This window comes from Aegilops tauschii, chromosome 3 (genome assembly GCF_002575655.3).
Source record: "Aegilops tauschii subsp. strangulata cultivar AL8/78 chromosome 3, Aet v6.0, whole genome shotgun sequence".
NCBI lineage: Eukaryota > Viridiplantae > Streptophyta > Magnoliopsida > Poales > Poaceae > Aegilops > Aegilops tauschii.
The window spans coordinates 187,635,746-187,649,616 of NC_053037.3; the positions used below are offsets into that span (position 1 = coordinate 187,635,746).

Sequence of the window (13,871 nt, forward strand, 5' to 3'; positions counted from 1 at the left end):
GATGAGCAATTGGCTGCAATAAATGTTTCTAATAGTACACCTTGGTATGCTGACATGCTAATTATATTGTTGCTAAATACATACCCCCTAGCTTCACATACCAACAAAAGAAAAAATTCTTCTATGATTTAAGACATTACTTTTGGGATGACCCACATCTTTATAAAGAAGGAGTAGATGGTATTATTAGATGTTGTGTACCTGAGCATGAACATGAACAAATCCTACGGAAATGTCACTCCGAAGCTTATGGAGAACATCATGCGGGAGACTGAACTGCTGACAAGGTATTGCAATCTGGGTTTTATTGGCCTACTCTCTTCAAGGATGCTCGTAAGTTCGTCCTATCTTGTGATGAATGTCAAAGAATAGGTAATATCGGTAAGCGTCAAGAAATGCCTATGAATTATTCACTTGTTGTTGAACCATTTGATGTTTGGGGATTTGATTACATGGGACATTTTCCTTCCTCTAATGGGTATACTTATATTTTGGTTGCTGTTGATTCTGTTACTAAGTGGGTAGAAGCTATTCCAACTAGTAGTGCTGATCACAACACCTCTATTAAATGCTTAAAGAAGTTATTTTCCCAAGCTTTGGAGTCCCTAGATATTTAATGACTGGTGGTGGTTCACACTTTATTCATGGTGCCTTCTGTAAAATGCTTGCGAAGTATGATGTTAACCATAGAATTGCATCACCCTATCATCCTCAGTCTAGTGGTCAAGTTGAACTTAGCAATAGAGAAATAAAATTAATTTTACAAAAGACTGTCAGTAGGTCCCGGAAGAATTGATCTAAGAAATTAGATGATACACTTTGGGCTTATAGAACAACATATAAAAATCCTATGGGTATGTCTCCTTATAAAATGGTTTATGGAAAAGCTTGTCATTTGCCTCTTGAGTTAGAACACATAAAGCTTATTGGGCAATTAAAGAACTCAACTATGATTTCAAACTTTCTGGTGAGAAGAGGTTACACTAGTACAACGAGGTGCTATACAAACAGTTTTTAACCCCTTTCCGTGACGACATTTGGAACCGTCGCCTAGTGCGTGACGGTGATAGGGGGTCCTTTCCACATGACCCAGAAACCGTCGGGGATATGCCCTCCTGGCACACACGCTCGGCAAAATGAATTCGTGTGCGACCAGCGAGTGCTCAAATACAGAAATCGCAAGTACATCCCACACAGCCAGTCCCCGCTAAACGTTTTTGTTCGTATGTACATCCCACACAGTCACTCCAAGGAAAACGTTTCCTTTCACAGGTACATCACACACAATTTCCCCCGTTAAATCGTTTGGAATAGCGTTGCCATTGCACACGATATTAACAATTTTATCATTTGCGTTATTTAATGCATCACACACGGTGCATAGAAGAAACCGGGTGGCAAAGGTTGTCCATCACACACAGTTTTTATGTGGTAAATGTTTGCGCAAGGTGGCCTAACGCAAATAGTTTTCAAGAGAAGGTCGTGTGTGATTGTTCATTGATCCAACACAGTTTATTCCTAGAAACTGTGTGTGTTATTGAATGCATCACACACGGTGTTTTCTCAATAACCGTTTGCAATAGAAAAAGCCAATTAGCAGGCTAATTATCCAATTATTAATAATCCATTTATTAATCTAATTGACATTTCATATTAAGCACACAATATAGTTCATTTTCATAATTGAAATACATCAGAGTACAACATCATATAGCTTCAGCACTCAGCTACCCCATTACACAACTACACCAGCAGCAAGTTTCACATGCAACATCTAGAACCTTTCGAAATTAGCATCATAGACGGTACATTGAGAGATGCATCTCATCTGGAAAACTACTGAAGCGGAAGGCGAATATTGAGCCTTCATTCATGTTGAAGGTCTTTGCAACTTTAGGCCAGTGCCTGTGGATGATTGACCGTCCATCCTTCGACCTCTTCAGGAACACTTCAATATTGAACCGTGGGTGTTGTATGAAAACTTTCCTCGCCTCCTGACCACAGAGGTGGTTTGAGAGGTAATCATCAGTGAACCCTGAAAACAAGGATGTGCATAAATATCTTCTCTATATTGGAAACGAGGCAAAGTAATAAAAAAAGGCAAGGTATAATAGTTAGTACCATCTTGTAAACCTCGGTGCTTCCCATTGTTTCCCTGCAACACATATAAGGTAGTTAGTCATCAGGTTAAGTAAGGGTTCGCATGCTATCAGTAAAATATGTTGATGAAAAATAAGCACATTGCAGATTCATCAGATTAATTCAATCCACATGGAAAACCCATTTATCCAAACCAAGCATGATTAAGAACTAGGAAATATAGCACTTGTATATGTTTCTCATGTATTAAGTGCAGCCAAATTCGATTTATTCCTCACATGGTATACAATAACAAAATGCAGCCACATCAATTGAACATCGCATTGCAGAATTGAACCAAGCAGTTAACTAAACACCACAACAAATGAACCAAACGTTAACTGAGCACCACATTGCACAATATAACATACTCCTAATAGAAGATCAGACAGTTAACCAAACCAAGCATGCTTAACAACTTGGAAATATAGCAATTGTATTCGTTTCTCATGTATTTAGTACAGCCAAATTCGATTTATTCCTCACATGGTATACAATAACAGAATGCAGCCACAGCAATTGAACATCGCATTGCAGAATTGAACCAAGCAGTTAACTAAACACCACAACAAATGAACCAAACGTTAACTGAGCACCACATTGCACAATATAACATACTCCTAATAGAAGATCAGACAGTTAACCAAACCAAGCATGCTTAACAACTTGGAAATATAGCAATTGTATTTGTTTCTCATGTATTAAGTACAGCCAAATTCGATTTATTCCTCGCATGCTATACATTAACAGAATGCAGCCACAACAATTGAACATCGCATTGCAGAATTGAACCAAGTAGTTAACTAAACACCACAACAAGTGAACCAAGCCACAACAAATGAACCAAGCAGTTAACTAAACACCAATTGAACAATATAACATACTCCTAATAGAAGATCAGAAAGTTAACCAAACCAAGCATGCTTAACAACTTGGACATATTGCACCCTGAAGAATTGAACATCACATTTGCATAATTGAACCAAGCAGTTAATTGAACACCACATTGCACGACATATAAAACATATACACTATAGCAGAAGATTGCATGGTAAAAGTAGATAGCACTATTCACTAGAATTTGTTAAGGAAAGGCAGTAGCTAGCAAACTGAACATGGGTCCTTATAGTGAGCTAATAAGACAAGATACTCCTCATTGTCGGAGATATCGATGACGATTGGCTCCTTGGACATGGAAGAGGGTGAGGCCTCCGCATCGTGAGTGCCCCCGTTGTAGTGGTGAGTTGCCTGAGCCGCTCCGGGCACCAACCTGTTAGCTCTCGAGATGAGGTAAGCACGTGCACGCTGAGAAAACACCTCGTAGTCTTTGTTGAAGGCACCGACCGTGGCCTCGAGAAAACACCACGAACTGTTTTTTAAAGCAGCCAACCGCGTCGCGCTGTCGGTGTGCGAGGCGTCAACGGTGGCCTCGACGGCGAGGTTCTCCTCCAAGATCTGGGGATCGGCACGAATGGCAGCCATCGCGACCTCATCCGCGCGTGCGGCCGCGATTTGCTTCTCTGCTGCCAAATGCTCCTTGAGGTCCTGGCTATACTACGTGCACCATGGCTTAGGCCGGTGCTTATTTGGTGGAGGGGTCGGTAATTTGGGTGGAAGGTGTCGCGCTCGCGCCGGCGGTCGGGGCATGTGGGATGTGGAAGGAGGAGGAGGATGGGGTCGGGTGTGGATTACCTTCCTGGATAGGCGAGGCCGAGCAGCGTGAAGGAGGGTCACCGGCGAGGAGGCGATGGCGTTGCAAGCAAGGAGTGAAGGTTTCAACTTGGAAAGGAAGACGGAAAGAGGGGAAATGTGGCTTTTGGTAAGGGGGAGGGGGCGGGGAGGTAGATATTTCCGCGGAATCCGAAAATTTGGAATTGCTTCAGCCAAAAAACTGGTGCGCAAAGTGTCATCAGACATGGTCCCTTATTCAGAGCGGGTTGTGGACTGTAGCCATCGCACCTTCTCACAATGCTACAAGATATTTTGTGGTGCATCTCACATGGTTGGTTATAATAAACTGTGTGGGATCTACTTGATTTTTCGTCTTGATTTAAATTACATAATGGGGTCACAGCGTCCATGGACGGTGTTTGAATTGCTAGACCTTTTATCTGCAGTGATCATGCAACTATATGTGTGTCATAAAAGAATTGGAATTATTCAAGGTTCGTTTGGATATTTTTATGCATTAAGTGAGTTTTCAATGCATTTATGTGCATAATTCAAATTTGAACTACATGCACATGCTCCAGTGCATACAAATTGGTTAAAAAATCAAATCTTTGTCCTTGGGTGCATGCTTAGGTCCCATGCAAGAAATGGGAATGAATGTCAAACACCCTGCTACCGTCACTCGGCCGCAAACTTTGAGATCATTGGTTTTTAAATTCTAGTAAATCCAAAACTCGTCTGAAATTCATGAAACTTGGCATGCTATCATGGAGCGGCATCAACATGGCGTGGTAAATTTTTTGTCTCATTTGGGGCAGGTTTGGGTATATGCTTCTCACAAACCAGAGCTTCTCACAACAAGCATGATGGTTTCGGTAGGGAATGCCCCACCTTTGGGGACGAGACGATATCCATTGCCTCTTATTGCTTTCAAAATTTTTCTCGTGTCAACATAGAACAACAGGAGTGTTGTGTTATTTTTGTGATTTTTCGGGGTTCGTTTGGACATTTTTATGCATTAGCTGAGTTTTCAATGCATTTATGTGCATAATTCAAATTTTAACTACATGCACATGCTCCAGTGCATATAAATTCGTTGAAAAATCAAATCTGTGTACTTGGGTGCATGCTTAGGTCCCATGCAAGAAATGGGATTGGATTTCAAACACCAGGGCACCGTTGATTGCCGGCAAAACATTGAGATGCCTTGTTTTTAAATTCTAGTAAATCCAAAACTCGTTTGAAATTCATGAAACTTGGCATGCTATCACACTACTAGGGAAAACCTTATACACAGAATCTTACCAGCAGTGTGGTTTAAAAACAAACGCTACTACTAATTAGTAGTAGCGCGGGTTATAAACCCACACTACTACTAAGTTGATAGTACTAGCGCGGGGTATAAACCCACGCTACTACTAAGTGGTCTCCACCGTGCTCACCGGGACAAGCAGTAGTAGTAGTTCGGGGTATAAACCCACACTACTACTAAGTTGATAGTAGTAGCGCGGTGTATAAACCCCACGCTCCTACTATGTGGTCTGCATCGTGCCTCCCGCAACAAACCGTAGTAGCAACTTGGGGTATAAACCCAGCGCTACGACTATAGAACCACCAACGCATGTATAAACACGTAGCTCGCGGAGGCACTGTTACCAGCCAAGTTCCCCTCCGCCTCGCCTGACCACTCCGCCCGCTCTTCCTCTCCCTTTTCGCAAATCCCCGGCGCCGGCGCCCGCCGTCCCACCAAGCACCACCCGTCCACCACCACCACCGCCTCCCTCTCCCTCTCCACCCGCGCGTGCCACCTCCCCCAGCGCCCCGTCCCCCTCGCCGTCTCCTCCGGCGGACGGGGTCGGCCCCGCAGCGCTGAAGCGAGGCGATGTGTACCTGGGGCGGCAGCTTGTGGCCGCGGCCGCGATGGGCGCCCGCACGCGCGCGCCAGAGGAGGACGCCGAGAGGCGCCGCTGCGGCAAGGAGAAGCGGAGGGCCCAGGCCAAGAAGACGCCCTCCGGCGTCGCCTGCTGCTACGGCGGCGGTGCCCCGCTGCGCACCATCGAGGAGGGGTCCCCCGGCCATGTTGAGCCCGCCACCTACGACCTGGTAGGCAGGCGCATCCACGGGCTCAGCTCGCTGCCATTTTCAGTGTGTTCATCGGCTTATCAGAGCATGGACTAACATGACATGATGTGGGAGGAGTAAAAAAAAGTTTTCTTTCGCCCGTCGTCGCTGTCGGCAGGGAAAATTCGATGCCAAATCACACCTGATGGCTGATGTAGTGTCTGCACTAGGAAATGAAATTCTAAAGTGACGATTTGTTTATCTTGACTGTATGATTGCTGGACATGACAACATTGTCTTGTTTGTATCATGTGTGAGCAGAAGAAGAGGCACAACCAACTGAAGACCGTGCTATGCGGGCGGTGCAAGCTGCTGTCGCACGGAAGGTGTTTGACAAAATGACCAAGTAAGGTAAGAGTGGCTTTCATAGTTCTAGTACTACTTGGTGTTTTTGTTTCTCTCTGTAATGTACTAATGTGAGTCTAACATTTCCCTAAAGAAAGAAAGCTTCAACTTCACTGTGGCACTCACCACTAACTACCTATCTTGTCCTGTCACATAACTGAATATAGGGTCAGTTGATGCCAAAGTGATTAAACAGTTAGAATACAGCTGCATTGTAGTGAAAAACACACTAATTTGATATGCAGTTTATGTTTTTTTGCATTACACGACCTTAAGATTTTAATTCAAAAGTAAAAGTCAGTTTCAATTACAGGAAGTATCACACAATGACGTGCATAATTGTCCACGACACCATACATATGAAAATAAGCAATAGGTCAGTAAAAGAATACAAGGCCGTAGTCTAGTCAATTTTAGACAAGACAAGAAGCAAATCTAATTTTAACACTGTTGGTACAGGGAGAGAGAGAAAGAGATGTTTCCTATGGATCAAGAGCTGCTTAGAGCTCGCTCTGGGAAAGGGCACAGTCCCATGTAGCAATTTCCTTCCCAATGGTACTCATGAAGCCTACTGCCTTTTTTTAAGAAAAAGAAGCAAGCACGATGGATAGATCAGATTATCAAGGGAACAATGATCCCTTTGCCAATATATGCTTCCAATGGATAGATGGATACGATACTACTAATCAAAAAGAGAATGAGAGAGCACATTAGTTTGATATGACAAAACCAGTCCTGGATATGGTCATGGAACTATGTTTTGACTATAGCAGGGAAAGTAGTAGCCACTCCTCTTTGTACGGGACATAGAGTTTCAGTATTTTTTACAAAAAATATCATGGACACTAAGGCAAGTATTGAAGATGCTTTTCTGAAATTCATCTACATAAACTTCAGACCTGTAGATGGGAGTTAATTTTAGTGATCTGAATTAAACTGTCCTTTGTAAATTTTGCAATGGAGTTGGACTGCCCTTTGTTATCCTTATCTAGAACAAGTTAGAACCATGATACATAAGAAATCGTGCTCTAGGATTTTGTCATGTGGTTTGTACTGAAACTTACAAGTCAGAACCATGATACCTAAGAAATTATGCTCTATGCTTAGGGGATTGGGGGAGGGATGCGGCGAGAGAGACGGTATTGGGGGAGGCCATGAGCAGGTGACATGAGTTAGGGGAGAAGGATCGAGGGGGGAGATCTGTTATCTGCAACTTTGCTGGCCCACTTGACAGGACGGAGGGAGAAGAGGTGAGGGCTATTAGAAGTGAACGGACGACCACTGATACATCTCCAACGTATCTATAATTTTTATTGCTCCATGCTATATTATCTACTGTTTTGGACATTATTGGGCTTTATTATTCACTTTTATATTATTTTTGGAACTAACCTATTAACCGGAGGCCCAACCCAGAATTGTTGTTTTTTTGCCTATTTCAGAGTTTCGCAGAAAAAGAATATCAAACGGAGTCCAAACGGAATGAAACCTTCGGGAGCGTGATTTTTGGAACAAACATGATCCAGGAGACTTGGACCCTACGTAAGAGAAGCTTCTAGGAGGCCACGAGGTAGGGGGCGCGCCTACCCCCAGGGCGCACCCTCCACCCTCGTGGGCCCCCTGTTGCTCCACCGACATACTTCTTCCTCCTATATTTATACCTACGTACCCCCAAATGATCAGATACGGAGCCAAAAACCTAATTCCACCGCCGCAACCTTCTGTACCCACGAGATCCCATTTTGGGGCCTGTTTCGAAGCTCCGCTGGAGGGGGCATCCATCACGGAGGGCTTCTACATCATCACCATAGCCTCTCCGATGAAGTGTGAGAAGTTTACCTTAGACCTTCGGGTCCATAGTTATTAGCTAGATGGCTTCTTCTCTCTTTTTGGATCTCAATACAATGTTCTCCCCCTCTCTTGTGGAGATCTATTCGATGTAATCTTCTTTTGCGGTGTGTTTGTTGAGACCGATGAATTGTGGGTTTATGATCAAGTTTATCTATGAACAATATTTGAATCTTCTCTGAATTCTTTTATGTATGATTGGTTATATTTGCAAGTCTCTTCGAATTATTAGTTTGGTTTGGCCTACTAGATTGATCTTTCTTGCAATGGGAGAAGTGCTTAGCTTTGGGTTCAATCTTGCGGTGTCCTTTCCCAGTGACAGTAGGGGCAGCAAGGCACGTATTGTATTGTTGCCATCGAGGATAACAAGATGTTTTTTTATCATATTGCATTAATTTATTCCTCTACATCATGTCATCTTGCTTAAGGCGTTACTCTGTTTTCATGAACTTAATACTCTAGATGCATGCTGGATAGCGGTCGATGAGTGGAGTAATAGTAGTAGATGCAGGCAGGAGTCGGTCTACTTGTCTCGGACGTGATGCCTATATACATGATCATACCTAGATATTCTCATAACTATGCTCAATTCTGTCAATTGCTCAACAGTAATTCGTTCACCCACCGTAAACTACTTATGCTCTTGAGAGAAGCCACTAGTGAAACCTACGGCCCCCGGGTCTATATTCATCATATTAATCTTCCAACACTTAGTTATTTCCTTTGCTTTTTACGTTGCTTTTATTTTACTTTGCATCTTTATCATAAAAATACCAAAAATATTATCCTATCATATCTATCATATCTCACTCTCGTAAGTGACCGTGAAGGGATTCGCAACCCCTTATCGTGTTGGTTGCGAGGATTTATTTGTTTTGTGTAGGTGCGAGGGACTCGCGCGTAGCCTCCTACTGGATTGATACCTTGGTTCTCAAAAACAGAGGGAAATACTTACGCTACTTTGCTGCATCACCCTTTCCTCTTCAAGGGAAAACCAACGCAGTGCTCAAGAGGTAGCAAGAAGGATTTCTAGCGCCGTTGCCGGGGAGGCTTACGCAAGGTCAAGTCAAGATTTGGACTCCCGACAACGAGCCATTTCTGGTGCCGTTGCCGGGGAGGTCTACGCAAAAGTCAACATACCAAGTACCCATCACAAACTCTTATCTCCCGCATTACATTCTTTGCCATTTGCCTCTCGTTTTCCTCTCCCCCACTTCACCCTTGCTGTTTTATTCGCCCTCTCTTTTTCGTTCGCCTCTTTTCGCTTGCTTTTTGTTTGCTCGTGTGTTGGATTGCTTGTTTGTCACGATGGCTCAAGATAATACCAAATTGTGTGACTTTACCAATACCAACAATAATGATTTCCTTAGCACTCCGATTGCTCCTCTTACCGATACTGAATCTTGTGAAATCAATGCTGCTTTGTTGAATCTTGTCATGAAAGATCAATTCACCGGCCTTCCTAGTGAATATGCCGCTACTCATCTAAATAGCTTCGTTGATTTGTGTGATATGCAAAAGAAGAAAGATGTTGATAATGATATTTTTAAATTGAAGCTATTTCCTTTTTCGCTTAGAGATCGTGCTAAAGCTTGGTTTTCGTCTTTGCCTAAAAATAGTATTGATTCTTGGAACAAGTGCAAAGATGCTTTTATCTCTAAGTATTTTCCTCCCGCTAAGATCATCTCTCTTAGAAACGATATTATGAATTTTAAGCAACTTGATCATGAACATGTTGCACAAGCTTGGGAGAGGATGAAGTTAATGATACGTAATTGCCCTACTCATGGTTTGAATTTGTGGATGATTATACAAATTTTTTATGCCGGATTGAATTTTGCTTCTAGAAATCTTTTAGATTCGGCCGCGGGAGGCACTTTTATGGAAATCACTTTAGGAGAAGCTACTAAACTCCTAGATAATATTATGGTTAATTATTCTCAATGGCACACTGAAAGATCTACTAATAAAAAAGTGCATGCGATAGAAGAAATTAATGTTTTGAGTGGAAAGATGGATGAACTTATCAAATTATTTGCTAGTAAGAGTGTTTCTTCTGATCCTAATGATATGCCTTTGTCCACTTTGATTGAGAATAATAATGAATCTTTGGATGTGAATTTTGTTGGTAGGAATAATTTTGGTAACAACGCGTATAGAGGAAACTTTAATCCTAGGCCTTATCCTAGCAATTCCTCTAATAATTATGGTAATTCCTACAACAACTCTTATGGAAATTTTAATAAGATGCCCTCTGAATTTGAGACTAGTGTTAAAGAGTTTATGAATTCGCAAAAGAATTTCAATGCTTTGCTTGAAGAGAAATTTCTTAAAGTTGATGAATTGGCTAGGAACGTTGATAGAATTTCTCTTGATGTTGATTCTTTAAAGCTTAGATCTATTCCTCCTAAGCATGATATTATGAGTCTCTCAAAGCCATGAGAATTTCCATTGATAATTGCAAAGAAAGAACCGCTAGGATGCGTGCTAAGAAAGATTGCTTTATGAAAGCGTGTTCTTCAAATTTCTATGAAGATGAAGATCTAAAAGTTATTGATGTGTCCCCTATAAAATATTTGTTTTGCAATATGAATCTTGATAATGATGGGACTGAATATGATCCACCTTTACCTAGAAGGCGTTCCAAAAATTCGGAGTTTTTAGATCTTGATGCTAAATTTGATAAAAGTGGGTTTGAAGAAATCAAAACCCTAGATGCTAATAAACCCACTATTTTGGGTTTCATGGAATTTCATTATGAAAATTGCTCTTTGATTGATTGTATTTCCTTGTTGCAATCCGTGCTAAATTCTCCTGATGCTTATAGTCAAAATAAAGCGTTTACTAAACATATCGTTGATGCCTTGATGCAATCTTATGAAGAAAAGCTTGAGTTGGAAGTTTCTATCCCTACAAAACTTTATGATGAGTGGGAACCAACTATTAGAATTAAGATTAAGGATCATGAGTTCTATGCTTTATGTGATTTGGGTGCTAGTGTTTCCACTATTCCCAAAACTTTGTGCGATTTGCTAGATTTCCGTGATTTTGATGATTGCTCTCTAAACTTGCACCTTGCGGATTTCACTATTAAGAAACCTATGGGAAGAATTAATGATGTTCTTATTGTTGCAAATAGGAATTATGTGCCCGTATATTTTATCGTTCTTGATATAGATTGCAATCCTTCATGTCCTATTATTCTTGGTAGACCTTTCCTTAGAACGGTTGGTGCAATTATTTATATGAAGGAAGGGAATATTAGATTCCAATTTCCATTAAAGAAAGGCATGAAACACTTCCCTAGGAAGAAAATAAAATTACCATATGAATCTATCATGAGAGCCACTTATGGATTGCCTACCAAAGATGGCAATACCTAGATCTATCCTTGCTTTTATGCCTAGCTAGGGGCGTTAAACGATAGCGCTTGTTGGGAGGCAACCCAATTTTATTTTTAGTTTTTTTCCTTTTGCTTCTGTTTAGGAATAAATCTTTGATCTAGCCTCTGTTTAGATGTGTTTTTATGTTTTAATTAGTGTTTGTGCCAAGTTAAACCTATAGGATCTTCTTGGATGATAGTTATTTGATCTTGCTGTAATTTCCAGAAACTTTCTGTTCACGAAAACAATTGTTAAAAATCACAAGAACGTGATAAAATACTGATTCCAATTGCTGCTGATCAATAAAACAATTGCCTAAGTCGTCCTATTTTAGCTGGTTTTTTGGAGTTCCAGAAGTTTGCGTTAGTTACAGATTACTACAGACTGTTCTGTTTTTGACAGATTCTGTTTTTCGTGTGTTGTTTGCTTATTTTGATGAATCTATGGCTAATAAAATAGTTTATAAACAATATAGAAGTTTCAATACAGTAGGTTTAACACCAATATAAATAAATAATGAGTTCATTACAGTACCTTGAACTGGTCTTTTGTTTTCTTTCGCTAACGGAGCTCACGAGATTTTCTGTTGAGTTTTGTGTTGTGAAGTTTTCTAGTTTTGGGTGAAAAGATTTGATGGATTATGGAACAAGGAGTGGCAAGAGCCTAAGCTTGGGGATGCCCATGGCACCCCTAGGATAATCTAAGGACACCAAAAAGCCAAAGCTTGGGGATGCCCCAGAAGGCATCCCCTCTTTCGTCTACTTCCATCGGTAACTTTACTTGGAGCTATATTATTATTCACCACATGATATGTGTTTTGCTTGGAACGTCTTGTATGATTTGAGTCTTTGCTTTTTATTTTACCACAATCATCCTTGCTGTACAAACCTTTTGAGAGAGCCGTACATGATTCGGAAATTATTAGAATACTCTATGTGCTTCACTTATATCTTTTGAGTTATATAGTTGTGCTCTAGTACTTCACTTATATCTTTTAGAGCACGGTGGTGGATTTGTTTTATAGAAACTATTGATCTCTCATGCTTCACTTAGATCATTTTGAGAGTCTTAAATAGCATGTTAATTTGCTTAAATAATCCTAATATGCTAGGTATTCAAGATTTGTAAAAACTTTCTTATGAGTGTGTTGAATACTAAGAGAAGTTTGATACTTGATGATTGTTTTGAGATATGGAGGTAGTGATATTAAAGTTGTGCTAGTTGAGTAGTTTTGAATTTGAGAAATGCTTGTGTTGAAGTTTGCAAGTCCCGTAGCATGCACATATGGTAAACGTTATGTAACAAATTTGAAACATGAGGAGTTCTTCGATTGTCCTCCTTATGAGTCGCGGTCGGGGACGAGCGATGGTCTTTTCCTACCAATCTATCCCCCTAGGAGCATGCGCGTAGTGCTTGGTTCTTGATGACTTGTAGATTTTTGCAATAAGTATGTGAGTTCTTTATGACTAATGTTGAGTCCATGGATTATACGCACTCTCACCTTTCCATCATTGCTAGCCTCTTCGGTACCATGCATTGCCCTTTCTCACATTGAGAGTTGGTGCAAACTTCGCCGGTGCATCCAAACCCCGTGATATGATACGCTCTTTCACACATAAACCTCCTTATATCTTCCTCAAAACAGCCACCATACCTACCTATTATGGCATTTCCATAGCCATTCCGAGATATATTGCCATGCAACTTTCCACCATTCCGTTTATCATGACACATTCATCATTGTCATATTGCTTAGCATGATTATGTAGTTGACATAGTATTTGTGGCAAAGCCACCGTTCATAATTCTTTCATACATGTCACTCTAGATTCATTGCATATCCCGGTACACCGCCGGAGGCATTCATATAGAGTCATACTTTGTTCTAGTATCGAGTTGTAATCATCGAGTTGTAAATAAATAGAAGTGTGATGATCATCATTTAATAGAGCATTGTCCCAAAAAAAATAGAAAGGCCAAATAAAAAAGGGGGAAGGCCTAAAAAAGGGACAATGCTACCATCCTTTTTTCCACACTTGTGCTTCAAAGTAGCACCATAATCTTCATGATAGAGAGTCTCTTGTTTTGTCACTTTCATATACTAGTGGGAACTTTTCATTATAGAACTTGGCTTGTATATTCCAACAATGGGCCTCCTCAAGTGCCCTAGGTCTTCGTGAGCAAGCAAGTTGGATGCACACCCACTTAGTTTCTTTTGTTGAGCTTTCATACATTTATAGCTCTAGTGCATCCGTTGCATGGCAATCCCTACTCCTTGCATTAACATCAATCGATGGGCATCTCCATAGCTCATAGATTAGCCTCGTTGATGTGAGACTTTCTCCTTTTTTGTCTTCTCCACAT

General features: G+C 41.0%; 1 protein-coding gene across 3 annotated transcripts; it reads left to right on the forward strand.

Moving 5' to 3' along the window:
- Window positions 1-5,157: 5,157 nt before the first annotated feature.
- Window positions 5,158-8,338, forward strand: LOC109739500 (putative nitric oxide synthase). 3 transcript variants are annotated; one of them, XR_012204710.1, is made up of 4 exons: window positions 5,159-5,913; window positions 6,193-6,282; window positions 7,384-7,526; window positions 7,719-8,338. XR_012204710.1 is itself a non-coding variant. In XM_073510260.1 (3 exons), the coding sequence occupies exons 1-2, from the start codon at window positions 5,731-5,733 to the stop codon at window positions 6,271-6,273; spliced, it is 264 nt and encodes an 87-aa protein (XP_073366361.1). In that variant the 5' UTR covers window positions 5,158-5,730; the 3' UTR covers window positions 6,274-6,282; window positions 7,719-8,338. The 3 variants fall into 3 exon arrangements, 2 of the variants coding, with proteins under 2 accessions (XP_073366361.1, XP_040259704.1); XM_073510260.1 differs by lacking the exon at window positions 7,384-7,526 and having other exon boundaries at window positions 5,158-5,913; XM_040403770.3 differs by having other exon boundaries at window positions 7,384-8,338.
- The last annotated feature ends 5,533 nt before the right edge of the window (window positions 8,339-13,871 follow it).